The following is a 21,129-nucleotide window of genomic DNA, read 5'->3' as shown; positions in this document are numbered from 1 at the left end:
GGTCCTGAAGGCGAGAAGACCAGCGAGGCCCAAAAGTCCCTCTTCCAACACGGGATGCAGAAGTTCCAAACCTGGAGAAGGTTATTTGAGTGTGAAACACATTCATGGGGACAACAATCTACGTGACGTAGCTCTTTGTTTGGGTCGAGCCAAGTTCAGGCGTTTCAGCTCCACGACGGCAGGATGTGACATCACCAAAACCCCCGACTGCTCAGAAACTCAGAGGGAAAGACCAAGTCTGACAGCCGCTGGACTGGCCCAATAAAACGTCTTGATGGGTTTCAAACCCCCCCCCACCCCCACCCCCACCCCCCACCCCCAGTGGAGTGGAGTGTCGGTGTCAAACAGAGTCTAAGAAAAGTCGCATCGTCTTCAGTGAACAGAAACCGGCTTCATTCCCGGTGGGTTGCTTTGGCTTCAAACAGGAAGTCAAAGTGTCTGACTCCGCCCTCCTCGCCCAATGCCCTGTGGCTTCCTGTATTCAGCGAGGGGGGGGGGGGGGCGCCAGAGTTCACAGTAGCAGGAAAACCTCATGGAATAACCTTTAACCTGCATCATCTGTTAGCCTAACAGATTCACATGAAGCTGGTGGCCATGGCAACCCCAGAGACAAACCTTGAGACTCCTCCCCCTGCTGCGAACGCCTTCGTCACATCCGCCCTAACGGGTGGATACGGATGCCTGCAGGCCAAAAGATGGGCATTCTGTGCCGTTCCTGAGGACCCAGAGTCCGCTTGGTTTGCCGGGCTGGTCCAGACGGCGGTGTAAAGGACTCTGGCTCCGTATGGATCTGCTGTGATCGGGCCGGTTCTGCAAAACACTGACGTCAACACCCCCACCATAAAAACGCATCCACGTAAAGCAAAGCGCGAACGACACTGCAACGATGCGAGGCAGCAAGAAGCGGGACCAGAAGACAATCTAGAATCTGGACAAGCCGCCTGGCGTGAGCTGGACCTAAAGAGAACCAAGAAAGTGAACATTGTTCTGAGATCAATCTGAGAGGAAAACACAGTGGTGGTTCTGGTTCCTGAAAGGTTCCCTCAGCATCTGTGACTGCAGAGAAACCCCCCCACTCAGAAAATGTTCCTGTCAGAAGCTTTTGTTCCCGTGATTCTGATGTGCAGCCTGCAGACGCCATGTTGACAGAAAGGAAGCTGCAGCAGCATAAACCGATGCTTTCCAGTGGAAGGAGTCCTGCCTGGACACGTTCTGGAGCGGAGAAGAGTGGAACCGGGAAGAGAAATGCGGCTTTCATTTTGATGTTTGAGTCATTTGAAGGAACTCAGGAGAGAAAGTTTCTGCAGCTGCCGGTAAACAGACGTTTGTGTTTTTCTCTTATCGCCGTCGTGTGATTAACATCTTCAAACTGAACGCCTCGCTGAAAAGAAAACATTTGGCAGATTTCAGGAAGCGTCAGTCACTGAACTCCTGAAAGAGTCAAAGTTTGACAGCAGCTGGAGAAAGTCACCTTTCCAAACAGGAAGGAGTGGCGTCCGGCTATTTTACGAGAGCTGGCTGCTAAAAATCCTTTTGAAACCGAAAAGCTTCCCAGTGAAAAAACAGGAAACCGTTTCAGGATCCAAACGGTGGTCGACAGTGACTTTAGGATCGAGTCCGACCCCCATCGATGATCCACGCTCAAAGGTTTGACCAGTTTTTAACTTGTGTCCTGACTGGACCAGAACCACCATCCACTCCCATTGCAGTAGACAAGTGGACACGCTGGAAACCAGAACGTCTCATTCAGATGAAAGATTTTTTGATGGCCTCAAATGTTTTAGTTTCATGATCTCTCACCCTTTCATTGATCACAAGGAACAATGAGTCAGGAAGCAACCAGCCGGTCAGCGGTAAACAGCCAAACTCCAACGTCCTTCTATAATGGACTTCCAGTAAATCGGAGCGTTTCAAGCTCAAAAACGAAAAGCGAAATTTTCCTCTGCTATCAGCAAAAAGGAAACTCCCAAGAGTGGAAGAGGAAGAGGTGGAAATGGAGTCCTCCAGGTTTTCAGACGGGAGATTACAGGCAGATAAGGAACGAGATCTTCCTGTTGAGACGCTCAGCTGCCTTTTTTTAGAGTCTCTGCACAAACAAGAGAAGGAGGGAAATGTGGAGGAAAGGTGACGAAGCTGGAAACTGTTTTTCTTATTGGAAATTTGTTGTCCTAACTGCTGAGATAAGGGACAATACTAATGAGGGAAAATCCCTCATCTCTGCTTTTTGTTTGTCTGTTTACCTGAAACCCTTTTTTGGCACCACAGCCTCCTGCTGAGAACGTCCTTTATCGTCCTCCACACCTCCTCCTTACTGGAATCCTTTACCGTTCAGGGAAAGTTGGAATTTTTCTTCCAAAGCTCCGATGTTGGACAGAAGGTCTGACTCTCAGTCTTTGCTTTGCCCAGAGCAGGTTTTTGCACAAACCGGTTCATCCAGGTCTTTCTGGACCGTCTCTGCGCTCTGGTTGCAGCCATGACGGTACAGGAAGTGGTTGTCCCCCAAAACTGGTTTGCTGAATCAGTTAGAGTTCCTTTCATTGAATCAAGGAGTCCAAACACCCCAGACCATGATCCTCCTGCCACCAACCTTCACGGCTGCCACAATGCAGTCAGACAGTTACTGTTGTCCTCTAAGCTCCAAACCCAGACTCACCCATCAGATCTACCGATTCCTCCCTACAGAGAACGTCCATCCATCCATCCTTCCATCCTTCCATCATCAGAACCCACTGAATCCCCTCCTGTGTCACTGGGCTGCTGGAGCCTATCCCAGCTGAACAGGTCACCAGTCTGTAGCAGGGCCAGGCACTCAACCACATGCTCACTCACCAAAACCTATGAACATGGATGTGGTCTGGAAACCGGAGAAAAGAGAAGAACGAGGAGAACACGCATCTCCACACAGAAAGGTCCCGGCCAGGATTTGAACCACAGTGGGTGAGAGGGTTAACCACTACACCATGGTGCAGCCCTCCAAATGGCTGACTGAATGCTTCCATCATCTTCTATCATCTATCACTAGCGTGTCGTCTGCATAGAAGTGAACATTTATCTGAACCAAACAAGTTTTTTACACTAAAAATCGTGATTCTAATTACGAAACTAAACCATCATCAAAGGAGTTGAAGATGTTTGTTTGACGGGAATTTTTTTTACACATTTCAAAGTTTTTACTGGAAGTGATCAAGTTTCCCAATATGACAAATCTGTCAGACCGACAACCAACCAACAGCAGCAGCTGAACCTGCTGCTGAAACAGGCGGAGCTTCAGACGTCCTGAACTTCAGAGCTGGAAAAAAACTAGGCAGTGTCTTAGTTTATGCCGAATGTCTACCTGAATTGACGCTAAAATACAGCAAACGATAATCTGACATAAAGAATAACTACGACAAAAACTATGTAAGTTTTTTAAATATGTATTTATTAGTTTTAGACATAAAACTACATGAGGTATGGAGGCTTTGATCATAATCGCTAAACACACTAAAATGCCTGAGGTCTCCAACGCAAACATTAATGGATGCAGGACGATGGATGTGGAAGTTCTGGTCATTCCGGGTCTGGACTCAGCAGGACGTTCCGGCAGTCCTGCACCTCTCTCCTGGTGTCACCTCTAGTTACACTCTGGAAACAATGGCACAGTTATGTAACCACATTCCTCAGATGCTTTCATGACAGCAGGTTGAACGGGACAAATGTTTCTGGACCAGAGGGGTTGAGTTCTGAGTTCAGGCTTTTCAGGCTTTTCTAGAGAGTAAAGTTCATCTCTGATAGGATTTTTTTTAGAAAACCGTCGTAGTTTCATCAGTTTGAGGTAAATACTTCCAAACGTTCTGTTCCCGTAGGCGTCTGGTGACACCAGGCCATCCGTTCCGTACCAGAGTACCTTTGACAGAAAGTAGGAATGATTGGGTTGCTGGATTTCTGTCTTCTTTGCCAGTCAAATACCCCCCCCACACACACACACACACGCACACACACGCACACACACACACACACACACAGGTGAGGCTGCAGGGAGCAGTTTTAATGGAACAGGTCTAGCACGGTTCAGTTTGGATCATCAGTGTGAACAGGTCTAAAGTATTTTTCACTCTCTCATGGTTTCCTGGGTTTTCTGTGTGTCCTTCTGCATACTTTTTGTTTTTAAATTCTGCATCCTGATTGGCTGTTGACCCTGTCAATCAATCTCCTCCCTGCCCCGCCTCCTGTGTTGTGTGTGTTCAGTTTACAAAGGGAAGCTTTCGGTTTGGGGTCCTCTTCCTCCTGGACCCCTGCAAACACAAACGTGCTGAAGGCTTTGGGTTTCAACGGTTCGGCCCGGCAGGCCGAAGGCCCCGATCTCTGATCCGTTAGTTCACCTGTACATCACCTGGAGGGGGAGGGGCTTCGGCTGCAGCTTTGTTTTTTAGGAACGCTTACATTGATTGGACGTACGAAGTCACAGGTTAATTTAAGAAACTAAAGTTCTTTGATGGGGGTGTCAACCAGTGACGTGCAGTCAGGAGAGGCAGGTGAGGCTGTGCCTCACCTGTCATTATGGGAAGAAAAGAGAAAAAATAAATTCAATTATTATATTTAATCAGTAATGTGTGCTTTGCAGTCATTTTCCATTTAAATTTACCATTTTTGGGTGTTTTTTCTTTTCAAAATCGCTGAATTTCCGCATTTGCCGTTCAGATACTAAGTGACGTGCGATGAGGCACCAGCCTGCTGAGCATCACCTTGGATTGCGCAATACCTATGCAGTCAGACGGTACTGCTGTCTCTCTGTGTGTCGGTTCAATCACTTGTACTATATCAGCTGAGTTTACATAATTTAGCAGATGTATATGATGTACAGTGTTTGTTTTTATAAATAACTGTATGTGAGGGACGTGTTTCTTGTGCTGAGCGCTAAACGCCGGCAAAAAAGCCGCTGGGTGAGGCCAGCAGTTCTCGTGCCTCATGTTAGGGGGCGCCGGTGAGCCCTGAGATTATGAATAAGTGATAGCAAGCGGCAAGTCATTTTCTTCAGAAGGAGCGGCGTATGGACTTTATTTACAAGTAAAGGTAAGATGATAATAACGTTTGTGCTTTTTTCTATGCTGCAGTTTGTATATGAAAAAAACACGTTGAAATGATATTTTAAACAAAACACGTTAACTGTTGTCAATCAAATGGTGAATAAGTTACTCAGTATGGTTCATATGTTTGTAAATCTGACTGATGTGCCTCACCAGCCATTAACCTCACTGGTGTCAACATAATCTTAATTTGTAAAACCTGCATTGAGTCAAACCAAGGGGGCGGGCCTCTGATGCTTCGCATAATGTCCCGCCCCCTTGAACTACCTGATGCTTGTTGCTGGTTCATCTATTCTGTGGATCTCATCACTCGTAGCAGACGACAGAAAAGTTCTTCAGACTTTGATTGACAGCAGAGAACTTATCAGCATCGATGCAAACTGTCAGGAAATTCTGAGGGTTTGGCTTTAAAGCAGTGAAGCTTCTTTTAAACCTTTCCTTTTGATGTTTGTCACATTTCCATCAGTTGTTGTGCTGTTTGTTTTTGTTCAGACTTTTGAAATATTGTAAATCAAAACCTATCTGTAGATGTGTTACCTGTGCTCCGCCCTCCTGTCACATGTCACCACACACCTGTGGTTTCATTTCCAGGGATGGAAAACCCACAGGCAGCACAGGTGGAGAGAGCAGAAGAGGCGTGGCTTCCCAGAAACCAAGCGCCGGGTCACCACGCGTCTTTTTGAACCAGCGTGGTGCCAATCATTAAACCACGTTGAGTTTGTTTGTCACTTTTGTTTTCCTACAGGAGCCGTAGAAACCTTTAATTATGTGAGAAAAAGCAATAAAATTAAAGTAAGTCACTAAAAAAGCTGTAACAAAAGTCAATTTATGTCAGTTTAAACAGCCAAAAACCAAAAGAGCTGCAAAAATCCCATTTATGAACCATTTCTGTGATTGAAGAGGAGAATCTGAAAGAGTCCCGGGGTGCCCTGGGGTCACCGAGGGTCAGGGAGTTTTCACTGATATAAACAGCAAACAGCACAAACTGGACCCAAAAAGAAACATCACCGTTTGAGGATTTTCTCATCAGAAAACAGAAGGTTATGTGGGCGGAGCCTGTGGTTCTGTTGGGCTTTTTGACACAAATGCTTGAAGCTGAAAGTTGTTTCCTGAGTTGAACGGCTGATAGGTTGACTGTAAGTGTTACCAAAGAACAAGAGATCTCTGAAATCCTGCCAACTTGGCTGCATGTGTGCGTGTGCACGTGCATGTGCACGTGCCTGCATGTGCGTGTTTGCTTGCAAAGACCAACCGCTGACGGCTGACCCTCTCTGTGAGTCACTGGTGAAGAACGTGGCCTTTAGGTCAGAGTCTAGGATGCCATAAAGCAGCAGGAGCGTCCGTCCCCTCCTGAGGAAACATCCAGAGAGGTTCTGCTGACTCACTGTGGAGATCCAAACCCGGACTGCGGCCAGAACCCACCGGTTCTTCCCCACATATAGAGAAACCTCTTTGACGTGGGTCTGCATCAGAAATGGATGATCATGACGTCGTCTTCAAAGCGTTGATTCATGTTTCTGCTGGGAATTTATGCTTAAAGACCTGGAATGGTGACTGATGAGCAGAAGACTTCTGTGCACCCATTGGTCCAGACCCGGTTTCTTCTTATGGTCCTGGTTCTGGGAGGAGTGAAGGCTCACCTGAGCAGAACCTGAGCGGACCTTGGAGCGGCGGAAGACACGGTCGCTCTGAAGAGGCAGAGATCTGTCAATCATGTGAGGAGATGAAGGGCTCCGTTTTCTTCTTCAGAACCGTCCTGTTCTTCGTCTGTTCGTCATCGTTTGGATCCATTGTGAGGCCTGGTTGGAGCCAGATATTCATTTATTAAAGTTACAGCTTTTCCTCTGGACGCCGACAGACAAAAGTAAATCTACAGACTAAAATTATTAAAGAACATAGTGACCATTATAAAAAAAAAGGTGTTTTTAAACATATTTTCATGAAGAGTTGTTTGAACTGAAGAGACTGTTTGTTTGAGTTGTTTGAATTATAACAGCTCACCTCATTCTTTTCCACAAGGTGAATTTATGGTTCTTTTTGTTTCTTTAACAGATACAAATAAAGTTATTTTTAAACTGGTCATGACATCACAGTCTGTTTGTCAGAAGATCCTCCACAGACTGGACCACCGTCGGCCCGTTTTTGTGGAAACAGCTTCATCTAGCGTGTGTGAACAGTACTGCTGCCTTCCGCCCCCCCTCCTCCCACCCCACAGAGCTGCATGTCAGTCCAGATGAAGCAGAGAGGAAGTGGGGGGGGGGCATCAAAGTCACGTGATCTTCTCCAAGTGACAGCACAAAGAAGCCGTCAGGGTAACTTTATGATTTGACAAATAAATGTTCAAAACGTTTCACGTCTACCAAAAGACTTTCTCTACCTGGTTGTCATGGAGACGGTGTTGGATCTTCCTCCTGCCGTCTTTCTGGACTTGCTCAGGATGGTTTCTTTTCTGAAATGGTGAAGTCAGACTTTCAGATAAAACAGCTTCCTGTCCCCTCAGACTCACCGCCGCCCCCTGCTGGTCAGCCGCTGCCCCCTCTGTCCGTCAGAGCAGGAGAAGACAACCTCAGAGGCGGCGGCGGCGGCAGGATGGGCTCCGGCAGCTCCAGCCTGAAACACATCCCAGACGGCCAGCAGCTCATGGAGGAAACGGGCTGTGAGTCCAAACGCTCGGTTCTGAAGCCTGAACTGATGGGGTCAGAGAGCTGCTGCCGGGTCCAGCAGAACACACGGTAGACAGACAGAGCAGGTTCTGAGGATGAGCCGCTCAGACGGTCCAGACGGGTCAGACTCGACTAAAGAACCCAAGTTCTGAGCCATGATGGGAAGCGGTCCGTCTCCATGAACCCGCTGTGCTCATGGTTATCTTCAGCGTCCTTTCAGGGCGTCCTGACAGAAAGAGAAGCTGCAGCAGCAGATAAAAGCTCCGCCTCTGCCGAAAACAAACTGTTTACATTCAGGGTTGATTTCATGCTCTTCAGTTTCCTTCAGTAGAAAGAGAAACCGAATCCACAAGAAAAAAACAAGAGATGATTGAGATGAATGAGCCGATGTGATAATTCATATCATGTTGAGCGTTTCTGAGGAGCAGAACTGATGTTGGTTTGAATCACTGATGGAGAAACTGAACTCTTTTCATTTGCTGCTCAAACACATAAACCAGGCAGGAGAAAAGAAAAATAGCTTTTGTTTTGTTTTAAAAATATCAGTTTGACCCAGAACAAAGGAGGGTTCAACACAAAGTTGGCTGTGATTGGAGAAAGACCGTCACAGGTTCAATTCCCAGCTTGACCATGGTCATGGAAAAAAGCCTTAACCTGAGATTAAAAGCTCTAAACGCTGCATCTGAGTCCGGACCCGAGTTCTGACCTGACAAAGACCAGTTCATCACTTCATATGTTTACAAATGAGCAAAGAAAAGGTTTTTTTTAATCATTTCTCCACTTTAAGACGCAAAACCTTTATCCACCTTTGTCATGTAGGGAGAACACGTCAATGTTAGTGTGGCGTCATCTAAGATAGCACAAGGGTTAAGACGCCAAACCTTTACCAAACAAACAAAGCAGTTTTCTGTAGCTGCAAGCAAAGCCACTTTATCAGTAGGGATGGGGGCATAAGCCCCCCGATGCTGGGTCCATGAAAGTGTACCGGAAAAACGAAACAACCATTCGGAGTTTGGAAACCACACAGAACAGAGGCATCTGGTGGCGGCTGGACGTTTATCATCGGCTTCAACTGAGCTCCATGTAGCATTTCAGTGTGGAAATGATCGTAAAACAGCACAACGTGTGAGGATTCCTGAGAGAAGTGCTTTCCTGTTAAACATTCATCACATGAAGAAAATAAAGGCTCATGTCTCAAAGTAATGACCTTTGGACACGAACGCCACGGAGATAATCATCAAGATATCTGTATAGTAACATGTTTCCTCGCCATCAAATATTTATAAAACCGCCCCCTTTATAGATAAGGTTGATAGTGTGTCACCTTATCAGGAGAAACCAAGGTGAACCGATCCCAGGCCACAGGACGGTTTTTACCAGGAGCCATGGTGAGGTGAACTGACGGGGATTCTGGAACTGGTCGGGAAACGTTGTTCGGGATTTATGTGTATGAAACTGCGCTGGTCGCCTTCGCTGGTTGACACACGCCCCGAAACATTGTGCCGAACCGCTCTGCTTCACGAAGGGGAAACGAGCGTCGGAGCGTCCGTGTCAAACCCCTCATTATCAGCCTTCCACCTCCATGCTTCACAGTTAGTTTGTGTCATTTTTTGTAAAAATCGAACTCCGGCTGCACTGACGGGTCTGCCTCCACGTTTTTTGTTCCAGTTTCTGCAGCTCATCTCCTGCGGCTCCATGAGAGGTTTGACTTTCTGGACAAAGACGGCCGAGGACACCTCAGGTAGGGCGCCGCCCGCATATTTAAAGTCGTCGTGTCTCAGCTGGGTGTGTGAAATTTGCCCTGAATCTGCTGTGAAGGTTTTTCCAGAGCAGAAATCCTGTTTCATAGCTCAAAATCTGGAAAGTTTTTGTTCCCAAAGAGTTTTCAAGAACTTCCAACTCAGCAGATTTCCTTTCCTAACAAAAGAGACTCAGGCAAACGATGACGGCTCTTCAAAAACCACCTCTGCTGAGCATTCTTGTGCGTTCCTGGTCATCTCTAATCATTTCCGGCCGTTCCTGGGCCGGGATCCCAAGGGTTCATAGGTGCTTCCAGGCATTCCTTGGTAATCCAGAGCATTCCGGGGTGTTCCAAATCTACCCATGCGTTCTATCCTGGGCATTTTTGGCCGTTCCCTGAAGGTTCCTAAGCATTCCTGGGTGTTCCTCCACATTACTGGGCATTTCTAAGTGTTCCTAAGCATTCCTAGACATTCCGGAGAGTTCTAGGGTCCTGAGTGATCTTGGGGATATTCCCTTTCCTGAGCATTCCTAGGTGTTCCCAAGTGCTCCCGGATGTTCCTGAGCGCTTCTTGGCATTACAGAGCAATTTTGAGCCTTCCTAGATTTTCCTGGGTGTTCTTAAATGTTCCTGTGCATCCCTAGGCATTCCTAAGTGGTCCAAAACGTTCCGGAGCATTCTTATGCATTCCTGTGCTTTACTTGGCTTTTCTGAGCATCCCTGAGGATTCCTGGGAGTTCCTGAGCGTTTCTGAAAGTTCCCAAGTGTTCCCAAACCTTACTAGATGTTCCTTCCTGAGTATTCCTTAGCTTTCCTGGGTGTTCCTGGAGATTTTGTGGGCGTTTCGAAGCATTGTGGATGAAGCTCCAAAGCAGGCGGCTCTCCCAGACGTCAGCCATCTGAAGGCCGTCCTCCACGTTTTCTGCTAAACACTCCTCCAAATTCAATTTGTTCAGCAACACTTAAAAAAGGTTTTTAAAGTATTTTCTCTTGCTTTACTCCCTCCTCCTCTTCATCATTGTCATCCTCATCCTTCGTCTTTGTTTCCAGCAGCTGGGTTTCTGTGCCGTTTCCTCATTTTCTGCAGGAAAACCCACCAGACTCCCTGATGAGGCTAAACGAAGACAGAATCATCCGGACGAGACTTGAAATGATTCCGATCTTTAAGATCAGATGATAAACTTGTCCAGGTCACCCAGAGAAAACGAAGGCGGTTCCCGATTCTTATCATTTGACCCCTTGACCTTCAGTCTGGTTAAACCTCTTCCCGTCTTTTTTTGTTGTTTTTAGGCCTGAAGACTTTGAAGAAATTCGGGAACTGACTGAGAATCCCATCGGAGGCCGAATCATTGCAGCTTTCTTTCCTCCAGAGTAACTATCACGAAGTCCGTCTTAATCTGGATTACCAGAGTCTAGACTGGACTAGACCCTTGTTAACCGTTGCTCCTTCCTTCCTTCCTGCATGCAGAAAAGAGAGGCTGGACTTTCCCTCCTTTGTCCGGATTCTGGCTCATTTCCGTCCAATCGGGAAGAACCGCTCCAGAGACCGAGCCCAGCCGGAACAAGCCAACAGCAGGACAGGGAAACTCAAATGTTGGTCTGCTTTTCTCGTGAATGTCTGCTGAATTTCAACCACATGACTGAGTCTGAAACGTCTCTTCAGTTGCCTTCGAGCTCTACGATCAGGACAGAGACGGGAAGATCTCCAGAGAGGAGCTTCTGCAGGTTCGATTCCCCAATAATCCTAAAAAAAAAACGTCTCCACTGTGTTGGAAAACCCGTCTGAAAGGCGGAGAGCTTGAAATGTCCCAGAGCGTGACTGAAGAATCTCGGTGCATCGTCTGCATAGAGAGCAGACGTACGGCTTTTCATGCAGAACAGGAAAAACCAGCAGACGTGTGTGCAGGTGCTGCGAGCCATGCTGGGCCTGCAGGTGACGGAGGAGCAGCTGCGGAGCATCGCCGAGCGAGCCGTCCAGGAGGCCGACATCGACGGCGACGGCGCCATCTCCTTTGACGAGTTCAAGAAGGTGAAGAAAAAGGAACCGCAGGGTTTGAAACCTGCTGAAAAAACAAACTTCTGTCATGTTTGGTTTCTCCGCAGTCACTGGAGAAAGTGGACATGGAGCACAAGATGAACATCCGCTTCCTGAAATGACGACGAAAGGACCCGAAGAGTTTTCGTCTTCGGTTTGCTGAAGAGGCGAAACCGAGAAATTATGAAGTGCTGGAAGTGTGAATGCTGAGGAAGAGGGTTTTTGTAGATCAACCCAGTCAAGTGATCCACAGGCCTGGAGCCATTGGCATTCATCTGACAGCCCTTCTAAAGTGTCTGGATGGAACTCCAATAAATGTAGAAGACAAGACCAAAGTGACTGTGACTGTGGTGTTGTGGCAGTGCTGTAAAAGAATTCTGTCACGGAATGAAGGGGTCGTTCTTGAACGACCTCACGCCTGTGTCAGGGCAGCGTGGAGCGTGAGATTGTGTCCCAATTCATTCCCTACTTACTATATAGAGCCCTATATAGGGCCCTATATAGGGCTCTATATAGGGCCCTATATAGGGCGTTTGCCATTTTGCAGTACTGTCCGAATCTACTGTTCCAAAATCTAGAGCCCTAGAAATTTCCGAGAAGTCGCTGCAAAAAACTAGTGTGCATTGATGTTAACTAAATCGGTGAATATAGACCACAATGCATTGCGGTTGGAACAATTTTTGCCCAAAACATGTATTTAACCCTTGTTCTATCCTAAGCACTTTACCATTGGGAGTTGGGTCATCTAGACCCACTAGACAGTGCTCTGAACCTTTGTTCTTCAATGGTTTGTGATCTTCACTGGTGTCCATGGATTACATGAAATCTTTCCACCTTTATCCACCTTTGTCATGGTGGGGGGGACACGTCAATGGAAGGGGGGGGTCATCTAAGATAGCACAAGGGTTACCCGTATTTTTTTAATAAACCATCAACATTTTTACCTTCAGAAGACAGTGGACTCATAAATAATCGTCACAAAACGCTCATATCACTTAGATTTTAACTAATTTTATGCGGCCCGCGAGAGCATAAAAGTTTTTAATTTCTTAAAATAAAAATTGTTGTGTATTTATTCATATCTAGAGGGAAGCTGACTTGAAATATCGGATTGGAGAACTACGTATACATTATGACTTAAACACTGTCCATATAACCTAACCTGCCAGAATTAAATGTAAAAGGATTTATGATAGAGTAACAAGCAAACGTGTTTTCTACGCAACTGGAATTGTCACTTTAAAAAGTTATAATAAACAAATAATGAGTTATTTAACATTAAGGAGTAGTTACATTTATTTTTCATTACATTTAGTTACATGTTTAACCCTTGTGCTATCTTAGATGACCCCCCTTCCATTGAGGTGTTCTCCCTACCATGACAAAGGTGGATAAAGGTGGAAAGATTTCATGTAATCCATGGACAGCAGTGAGGTTCACAAATCATTGAAGAAAAAAGGTTCAGAGCTCTGTCTAGTGGGTCTAGATGACCCCACTCCCAACGTTAAAGTGCCTAGGATAGAACAAGGGTTAAGTTCTATCTGGCCCTTTGAGGACAGCCACTATGCTGATGTGGCCCTCAGTGAAAATGAGTCTGACACCCCTGCTCTGTCATTGTCCTCTGTTTGATAACACAGCAGTGATGAAGTTTGATGACCTGCAGGCATCGACTATCAGAACATCATCTGCTGCAGATAGTTCAGCCGGACCTTCATGTGCAGCAGGAACATTTCGTTCCTCCTCCTTCTCCAGTCTGAATCCAACAGATTTGACTTCAGTTTGAATCGAGCAGCTCCTTTTCAGGCGCAGTGTCTGTGTGGAGCCACAAGGTGGCGCTCTTGTGTGTTTTTATCAGGTGTGAGGCGCCAAGCAGCTGAAGAACATCTGCAGTCTGCAGTCTGGACCCTTTTCTGGATTCAATCAATCCACACATCCAAGAATTTGACTCCATGGCAGGTCCCCCCCCCCCCCCTTCCTTTACGATTCACAGACTCAGGTGAGTCCACATTCTGACTGACACCTGATCCAGGTCTACAGCAGCAGAGACAGCTGGAAAACATCCGTCAGCAAGAATCCAGAAGGTTTAGAGGATTCCGGTCTTCACATTAAGCCCTTTTCCTTCTTTCTGTCTGTTATGTCAATAAAATCTGGAAACGGATTGATTTGATGTGTGCTGACACTACGCACGGTTTTCCATACATAGACTGCGTTTAGGAACCGTGAAGCAGTTCATGTGTGACGCAGTTACTATCAGAAAGTACGCAGTACTTTGTGTATTCCCTGTGAGGAACCAGCACCGGGGCAGAATTCTAAATGTTCCTTTTTAAAGCAGCAGAAAACCAGAAACGAAAGTTTCCACTAAAACGGCGTCTCTGACCACAAGAGAACAGAAACTGGGGAGGAAAACGTTTAATTTGTACCATTTTGGACAGAAACACCTACGTTCTGCTGCGAGAACAGAAGGTGATGAGATCCAGAACCAGCAGACACGGCAAACATGGTTTCCTGATCTTCAGGGCTTCCTCTGAGGCATCGACGCCACCAGCAGCCAGTACAGCGAGTAGCAGCTTCCTGTTCACACAAACACACAAACACACGTCTGTCAGCGTCTGCAGGCCCGGGTTCTGTCAGACCCGGCATCAGCAGGTCTGCAGACGTTCAACTGGGCCATCTCAGGTCCGGCTGCTCCCAGTTCGGTGGACAAACACACGGATATCCACCATCCCAGTCTCCTGCAGAACTTTGGTTTCCTCTCATGATCGGCAGCAGGACTTTGGGAAACTCCGGTTCCTGTCCGTCTGCAGGTGTGTGCTCACCTGCGATGGTCAGCGTCATGGTCGCTCGGTACAACAGGACATCGCTGGTTCCTCCTTTGATGTGGACCGGCAGCCCGTTGTCCTCCTGGAACCAGAACACCAGAGTCCGCTCAGAACTGAGGCCATGACTCTGAGGAAGACTCACGTCTGAAGGTTTCTGTTCCTGGTCAAAGACGAAGACGTCCTTTCCTACCTGGAAGAGTTTCTGGGCCTCTGGAACTTTGTTCCTCAGGCGCCGGGCCGAGCTGCTGAAGGCTCGGTGCAGCAGAACTGGAACTTTCTGAAACGCAGAGCAGAACTCTGCTCAGATAAAAGGCAAAGCGGCTCTGGTCTAGTTCCTGCCGCTCCGTGTCAGGTGGGTTTCTGATCTGGAGGCTTTTGTTTTCTCATTTCTGTTACTTTGAGCTCTTTTAACTCTGTGATTGTGTGAAACTGGGTTTGCTTTCTGACCCGTTTTCTGTTTCAGAATCAGGTTTCTGTGTTTCTCACGCTGCAGTTCTGGGTTTTCCTTTCGTGCAGACATAAAGAACAACGTCTGACTCAAACAAACGTCCCGGGTTCAAACTTGAAGCGTCCAAGTCCCCCCAGCAACCCAGACTGTCCCGCTTTGCTGTCAACAGTCAGAAATGTCGACGACTCGGCTGCTCACGTCTGCTGAGTCCCTTCCTCCTGATCAGCGGCGTCTTTAAAAAGCAGCATGACACCTGAACCCGTCACAAGGTCACAGCCAGTTCCTGGGGGCGGGGCAGGCTGCCCCAGCAGCCAATCGCCTCGTGCGAGCGTGAGAGCTGTGACCAATGAGGAGCCAGATGTGGTCCTGGGTCTGTCGGCTGTTTGCTATCCGTCAAACAGTGAAACACAAACTCCAGACTCATGTGACTGCATGGGGGGCGGGGCCAGCTCAAAGCGCACGGCTTCTGATTGGATCGCTGCACTCCTTTGTTTACGCAGCAAAGTCACGACAAACAGAAGTGGAGAAGAAATCAGGTGATTCAAACTCAAAGTTTTCACCTGTGAACGATTGAAAAAACAGCTTAGAGGCGTTTCAAAGACTTCTTGATGTCTTTGTGAAAGAAGGAAAGACGATTTTTACCTCCAAGTCGTCTCAAAGTGTTCATGACTGAGATTATTACCAGACAAACTGACGAAACGTGTTTGTCTGCAGACCACAAAGAGAGAATCGGAGGTTTTTGGAGCAAAATGAGGATCAAAATCTACAACCTTCTGAGAAACCTGGTGAAACTAAACTCTGCGTCTCCATCAGTGAGATCAGAGTTACAGCAAAGACGCTTCGGTCTCATCATTACTGTCTTCAGCTCTGAAAACATTCAGCCCACACCGAGGCCTCCCACCACCGTGCTTTGCAGCTGAAGACTTGTTTCTTTTCCGTCTGACCATTCGGTTCCTACAGACCATCATTTGCTGTGAAGAGGTTCTCGTCTGCCAGCAGGTGAAGCTCCGCCTTCTTCAGGATGGTTTTCCAACGTTCCTTCCCTTTTCCAAACTTATATTTGTCGTCTTAAAAATAGATTCTTGACACCCTCACATTTAAAATCCCACGTTCTAAACATCGTTAAACATTTTTATATAAGACTGAACATTTCAGAGAAAGACTGTTGAAAGCTGAGCTTCATTTGGACTCAAGCAAACATCAGGCAGACTTCTGGCTGCCGTGCGTCTGCGTGCGTGTCTGCGCAGATCTGGTGTGTGTCTGCAGGAATGCGTCCTGCCTCTGACCCGGGGTCACCGTCTGCCGCTCAGACCAGAACAGAAAAATGACAGCTGTACTCACCAGGACCCGGTTCATGACGCTCTGCACGGCTCGCCTCGCCTCACAAGGACACGGAGTCACACGCAGACACGTCAGGGCGTTGAACCGCAGCCAAACTACGATCTGCCTCAGAGTCCAAACCGCCGCAGGAGTCCTGCCGCGGAAACAACCGCTGCATCGGATTTCTGCAGGAAACTGCAGAACCTCTGAGGACTTCTGACATTCCCAGGTTGAATGTTTGGTTTACTGCAGAGTTAATGTTTGTGGGAGAACAGGTCACAGTTCAATGTGTGCCTGTAAAGACACAGTCCACCTTAAACCCCCCCTCCCCAGGGAGGATTGTTTCTGAGTGACAATCAGATCCAGAAAAATCTATCAGATAAGAGTAAAGGAGACACTTTAGCGGTTTAGTGTGTAAAGAGAACAGATGGACTGTTTCCTGCAGGAAATTCTGCTGAAATCTTTGGATAAAACGGCTTCATTGGTGCAAAAAGTCTGCAGAAAATCTACCAGAAAACAAAACAACACGCAGAATCTAATCAGCTGAAAGACGAGGACATGTCAGGATTAAGCATTACAGTAATTTAAATTGTATTAAATGAATAAAAGAGGCTCTTTGGACTATTAGAAGTCTTGGTTTTGCTGTGAACTTCATTCCAATGGTTGGAATGAGCTGACCTGCGTTGATCCGCTGGAATGACTTTAATCCCATTTGAAGAGGAACAGCAGTCGTAAGAAGACTGGAGCTGAAGCTGTGGTGTTAGAGGAAGCCGGCTAAAGGCTAACAAGAGGCTTCAAACTCTGCTAAGACCAAAACAATTGAAATGTTGGTCACTGAGTTAACTATAGAAAATGAATGAAAGGGCCTAAATCCTGCTAAACTCAAGTCTTTCAGGGTAAACTATATCCATATATATGACATAACTTTGGCTACAGAACCCTTTTCATATGAAATATTTGTTATTTGCAGCTCATTTTCCTACCTGGAAGTAAGACGACTCGATCTCTGAGGCTCCGCCTTTTTCTTCTTGTGGGTGCCGCACATTTCATGACATCATCCTAGAGTCGGCCTCGGCAGTGTGTCTGCGTCTCTCCCACGAAATAAAACAACATCCTCACTTCTGCATAACACGGCTGTGACACGTGATGTAGGCGCTGTAAGCAGTGAGGAAAGTGAAGAATGGCTGCGACTTCAGCGCCGATGAAAATGGCGTTTTGATCCTTTTTCTGATGGTGGAAGCCAGAAAGACGACTAAGCGGTTGGAGCTACTAGAAAAGAGGTCTAGAGGAGGTTAGATGGAGGCAGATGATTCGCTGTGGCTCCTCCCAGAGGACAGCCAATGGGAATGTTTGGTTATCCAACAGGGTTTTGATGTCTGAGCTCAGAGAACTTCACTGAACTGCTGCAGTAGAAGATGGTTCAGAGTTTGAGGAAGTGCAAAACCCCCAAACTTTCTGCTTTGAAAGCCTGAGTGTTTCAGCGGTCGGGTCATTTCTGCTTTCAGGTGGAGGAGAAACGGTTTCCATGGAGACCATCCTCTTCCATTATCCAGCAGATTTGACTCGTCTTTCAGGACGAAGAGCTTCATCGTTGGGACGTCCGTTGGTTCTCTGTGTCCAGATTCTCCCTCATCCTCTCAGGATCCAAACTTAAGTGAAGAGTAAAGCAGAAACGTCATGATTTGGAGGAAGTTCTTTCATACTTTTCTCCGTATCTGTGTCAAACCGAGTGAAGACCTTCATGGCGTGACCCAGAGCGTGACCTCTGCAGCTGCTGCGCTCCGAGAGCAGAAATGCAGAAGCTGCAGAGAGGGAGGAAACTCTCACTTCTGGGTTTTGTGCGTGTGGTCGGCGTGAAGCGGAGGACGCCGCTCAGAGCAGCAGCTGCAGCTTCACGGTGAGTTTCCTCGCTTTCACGCCTTTCCGACAGAGACATCACGCCACGAGTTCCCGATCTCTGAGAAACAACTGAGGAACGCCTCTTCACTCTGACTTCCAGAGGAACATGGGGGCAATTTAAGAACAAAAGTAGTTTTTTTATAGAAAATGATCTGCGGAACTTTCTGGGTTTCTGCCTTCGGTCGCAGAATCCGCAGCAACACGTTTCTGTAGAAACGGAGTGCAGACCTTCACTAATGGTGGCGGTTGCTGGTTTTATTCCCATCAGTTTGGAAAGATGCGCCGCTCGGTGCTGCCCCTGCTGGTCACTCTGAGTCACGCGCTCGTCATCCTGTTGCCGCTGGTTGCCATGGAAACGCAGGAAGAAGCCCGGGGCTGCCGTGGCGCTTCGCCGCCGCAGACCTCCGAGCACGACTGCGCCTGGAGGTGCATCATTTTCACCCTGCAGTGGCCCGGGGGCTTCTGTGCGGTGAGCTTCTTCAGGGGGGTGGGGGGTGGGAGGAGCAGCATCTCAGGGTTTGGGTGAAGACAGAAAACGTCTGGTGGATCAGGACCTCCTGATCCTGAACCAGCACCACCTCAGGTGAGTTCAGGTGCAGGTCTGATCGTTCCTGTCCGTCTGCCCAGTCTCTCTACAACCAGACCCTCTGCAGGATCCCCGACACCGTCACCGACTGGACCATCCACGGCCTGTGGTAGGTGCTCTGGTTCCGCTTGGATGAATCTGGCTGTGGTTCAGCGTCTGCCTGCAGCCTGATGGAAGTCTCTGTTTGTCTGCAGGCCCCTGCATGCGCAGCGATGCTGCAACTGCTGGCCCATGTTCCAGTCCGACGTCCAGGTGAGTAACGTCGCGGCGCTCCTGGCTGCCACCGCCATTAGGGGCAAGTGAGGACGCCCGTTTGGTGTTTTCCAGGAGCTGAAGGACGAACTGGTGGAAAACTGGCCGTCCTTGTTGAAGACCAAATCAAGCTTCCAGTTCTGGTAGGAAAAGGGTTTTGGACTCTCCTGCTACTGCAGTTCCGGTGTGGCCTGTAGGGTGCAGCGTCTGCATCGGTGTGGCCTGTAGGGGGCAGCGTCTGCATCGGTGTGGCCTGTAGGGGGCAGCGTCTGCATCGGTGTGGCCTGTAGGGGGCAGCGTCTGCATCCGTGTGGCCTGTAGGGGGCAGCGTCTGCATCCGTGTGGCCTGTAGGGGGCAGCGTCTGCATCCGTGTGGCCTGTAGGGGGCAGCGTCAATATCCATGTGGCCTGTAGGGGGCAACGTCTGCATCAGTTTGGCTGTAGGGGGCAGCGTCTGCATCCGTGTGGCCTGTAGGGGGCAGCGTCAGCATCCATGTGGCCTGTAGGGGGCAACGTCTGCATCAGTTTGGCTGTAGGGGGCAGCGTCTGCATACGTGTGGCCTGTAGGGGGCAGCGTCAGCATCAGTGTGGCCTGTAGGGGGCAGCGTCTGCATCAGTGTGGCCTGTTGGGGGCAACGTCTGCATCAGTTTGGCTGTAGGGGGCAGCGTCGCATACGTGTGGCCCGAGGGGGTAGCGTCTGCATCAGTGTGGCCTGTAGGGGGCAGCGTCAGCATCAGTGTGGCCTGTAGGGGGCAGCGTCTGCATCAGTGTGGCCTGTTGGGGGCAACGTCTGCATCAGTTTGGCTGTAGGGGGCAGCGTCTGCATACGTGTGGCCTGTAGGGGGCAGCGTCAGCATCAGTGTGGCCTGTAGGGGGCAGCGTCTGCATCAGTGTGGCCTGTTGGGGGCAACGTCTGCATCAGTTTGGCTGTAGGGGGCAGCGTCGCATACGTGTGGCCCGAGGGGGTAGCGTCTGCATCAGTGTGGGACTGAAAACCTGACGGCGCGTCTTTGCGTTTCAGGGAGCAGGAGTGGGCCAAACACGGCGCGTGTGCCGCATGCGTGGAAGGATTCAACTCCCCGCAGAAGTACTTCCAGATCTCCCTGAAGCTGCGGAAATGGTTTGAAATCCAACGGTAAAAGTCTCCTTTGGTTACAGTTAGGCCACACCCCTAAACGGTGAGGATGGGAAAAGGGAGGAGCAGAAACATGACCCCTAGTGGCCGTTAACCGGACTGCAGCTAACCAATTTGTGACGTAGAAACAGAGTAGTAGGAGGGGGGCGGAGCAGAGACACTTCTGCCCGCCCCCCTCCTACTAGGATCCACAAACTTGTTTTATTTTGAAAGGCAGCTCTATCAGTCAAACTGGTTTTCAAAATAAAACCTAACATCAGTTAAATAGTTTTCTCAGAAATATATTTAAAAGACACGAATATTAAAACCCAATAACAATGGAGGACAGAACAGAATAATCATTTATTCTGTGGATTATAAGGAAATAAAGTTTCATGTTCTTGTAATCCGTGTTGCTAGAGTCCTGGAAGACGCCGGAATCGCGCCGTCCTGCGAGCGACGCTACAAGGTAACAGAACCGCAGCATTAGAGTTAGTCCTCACAAACAGCGGCGCCTTGTGTTCAGGTGGCAGAGGTGCAGAGCATCCTGACTCCACATGTGGGCGACCAATATGAGATCCAGTGTGTCCTGGACCATAAGGTCAGAGACCAGAACCCAACCTCCTCTGGATCTCCGTATGACCTTGATTTAACCTCCTCCGGTCTGCGTTGCAGGACAGACAGGTCTGGTTCCAGGTGAAGATCCGACTGTCCCGTGACCTGACCCTTGGCTGTCCTCACCCTGAGGCCGGGTCAGGACCTGGATCCGGGCCTTCTCCAGGACATCCGTGTCCCCCTGAGGTCCCGTTCTTCTACCTTCCCATAAACCACCAGAAGCCCGAGCGGCCTTGCGACTGACCGGGCGGCGGCTGACGGGCGTGACCTCTAAATGAAGCTTCATGAAGCATTGACACCGTTTCTGTCCATTAATGAAGCATTTCAAATGTTCAAACGCTGGATTTGTTATCAATAAACCTGAAATGTTTCAAATCCGTTTAAACTCCAGTCGAGTTCTTTGAACATCTGAAACGGTGAATCCCTGATCTGAGGAAGCTGTTGGCGCTCCAGCTGAAAACAAACGTACGGAGTTCCAAGCGTGAACCGCCAGCTCAGAACCGGCAAACCGAACCCATCAGACCTTCCCCTGAACGCACCGTCTGATCCAGACGAGCAGCCGATCCACCG

General features: G+C 48.5%; 3 protein-coding genes and 1 long non-coding RNA gene across 5 annotated transcripts; 2 read left to right on the top strand and 2 right to left on the bottom strand.

Moving 5' to 3' along the window:
• Positions 1–3,400: 3,400 nt before the first annotated feature.
• On the bottom strand, positions 3,401–7,572 carry LOC110016170. Its single transcript, XR_002291458.1, has 3 exons — positions 7,444–7,572; positions 5,604–6,865; positions 3,401–3,624 (listed from the first exon to the last, which is right to left on the bottom strand). It is a non-coding gene; the product is annotated as an uncharacterized LOC110016170 (long non-coding RNA).
• On the top strand, positions 7,284–11,840 carry LOC101164827 (calcineurin B homologous protein 2). Of its 2 annotated transcripts, XM_004075171.3 has the most exons (8): positions 7,284–7,378; positions 7,567–7,722; positions 9,398–9,470; positions 10,761–10,841; positions 10,939–11,063; positions 11,134–11,195; positions 11,377–11,499; positions 11,574–11,840. In XM_004075171.3, exons 1-8 carry the CDS (start codon positions 7,288–7,290, stop codon positions 11,625–11,627), a joined length of 765 nt encoding a protein of 254 aa, XP_004075219.3. In that variant the 5' UTR covers positions 7,284–7,287; the 3' UTR covers positions 11,628–11,840. The 2 variants fall into 2 exon arrangements, with proteins under 2 accessions (XP_004075219.3, XP_011480460.1); XM_011482158.3 differs by lacking the exons at positions 7,284–7,378; positions 7,567–7,722 and adding an exon at positions 9,125–9,321.
• A 2,059-nt stretch (positions 11,841–13,899) lies between these two features.
• LOC101164577 (cytochrome c oxidase subunit 7A2, mitochondrial) lies at positions 13,900–16,348 on the bottom strand. Its single transcript, XM_004075170.3, has 4 exons — positions 16,114–16,348; positions 14,515–14,601; positions 14,322–14,406; positions 13,900–14,076 (listed from the first exon to the last, which is right to left on the bottom strand). Exons 1-4 carry the CDS (start codon positions 16,126–16,128, stop codon positions 14,018–14,020), a joined length of 246 nt encoding a protein of 81 aa, XP_004075218.1. The 5' UTR covers positions 16,129–16,348; the 3' UTR covers positions 13,900–14,017.
• A 902-nt stretch (positions 16,349–17,250) lies between these two features.
• On the top strand, positions 17,251–20,944 carry LOC101170531 (ribonuclease Oy). Its single transcript, XM_023961839.1, has 9 exons — positions 17,251–17,989; positions 18,260–18,460; positions 18,619–18,686; positions 18,772–18,829; positions 18,905–18,972; positions 19,852–19,965; positions 20,365–20,413; positions 20,471–20,545; positions 20,620–20,944. The coding sequence occupies exons 2-9, from the start codon at positions 18,269–18,271 to the stop codon at positions 20,800–20,802; spliced, it is 807 nt and encodes a 268-aa protein (XP_023817607.1). The 5' UTR covers positions 17,251–17,989; positions 18,260–18,268; the 3' UTR covers positions 20,803–20,944.
• Positions 20,945–21,129: the final 185 nt, after the last annotated feature.

The sequence above is a fragment of the Oryzias latipes genome, chromosome 13 (assembly GCF_002234675.1).
Source record: "Oryzias latipes chromosome 13, ASM223467v1".
In the NCBI taxonomy this organism is placed as follows: Eukaryota; Metazoa; Chordata; class Actinopteri; order Beloniformes; family Adrianichthyidae; genus Oryzias; species Oryzias latipes.
Note: the sequence above shows the minus strand (reverse complement) of the source record. Positions and strands in the feature narration are given on the sequence as shown.

What these genes read in the sequence shown, in the direction of transcription:
- LOC101164827 (XM_004075171.3), top strand. Translation starts at nt 7,288, where the DNA reads ATGTCAGTCCAGATGAAGCAGAGAGGAAGTGGGGGGGGGGCATCAAAG. An exon ending in GACGGCCGAGGACACCTCAG is followed by an intron (nt 9,471 to 10,760) that starts GTAGGGCGCCGC and finishes TGTTGTTTTTAG; the next exon opens with GCCTGAAGACTTTGAAGAAA. An exon ending in CCAGAGAGGAGCTTCTGCAG is followed by an intron (nt 11,196 to 11,376) that starts GTTCGATTCCCC and finishes ACGTGTGTGCAG; the next exon opens with GTGCTGCGAGCCATGCTGGG.
- LOC101164577 (XM_004075170.3), bottom strand. An exon ending in AGGCCCAGAAACTCTTCCAG is followed by an intron (nt 14,407 to 14,514) that starts GTAGGAAAGGAC and finishes TTCTGGTTCCAG; the next exon opens with GAGGACAACGGGCTGCCGGT. An exon ending in CATGACGCTGACCATCGCAG is followed by an intron (nt 14,077 to 14,321) that starts GTGAGCACACAC and finishes TTGTGTGAACAG; the next exon opens with GAAGCTGCTACTCGCTGTAC.
- LOC101170531 (XM_023961839.1), top strand. Translation starts at nt 18,269, where the DNA reads ATGCGCCGCTCGGTGCTGCCCCTGCTGGTCACTCTGAGTCACGCGCTC. An exon ending in GGCCCGGGGGCTTCTGTGCG is followed by an intron (nt 18,461 to 18,618) that starts GTGAGCTTCTTC and finishes CCGTCTGCCCAG; the next exon opens with TCTCTCTACAACCAGACCCT. An exon ending in AAATGGTTTGAAATCCAACG is followed by an intron (nt 19,966 to 20,364) that starts GTAAAAGTCTCC and finishes CCGTGTTGCTAG; the next exon opens with AGTCCTGGAAGACGCCGGAA.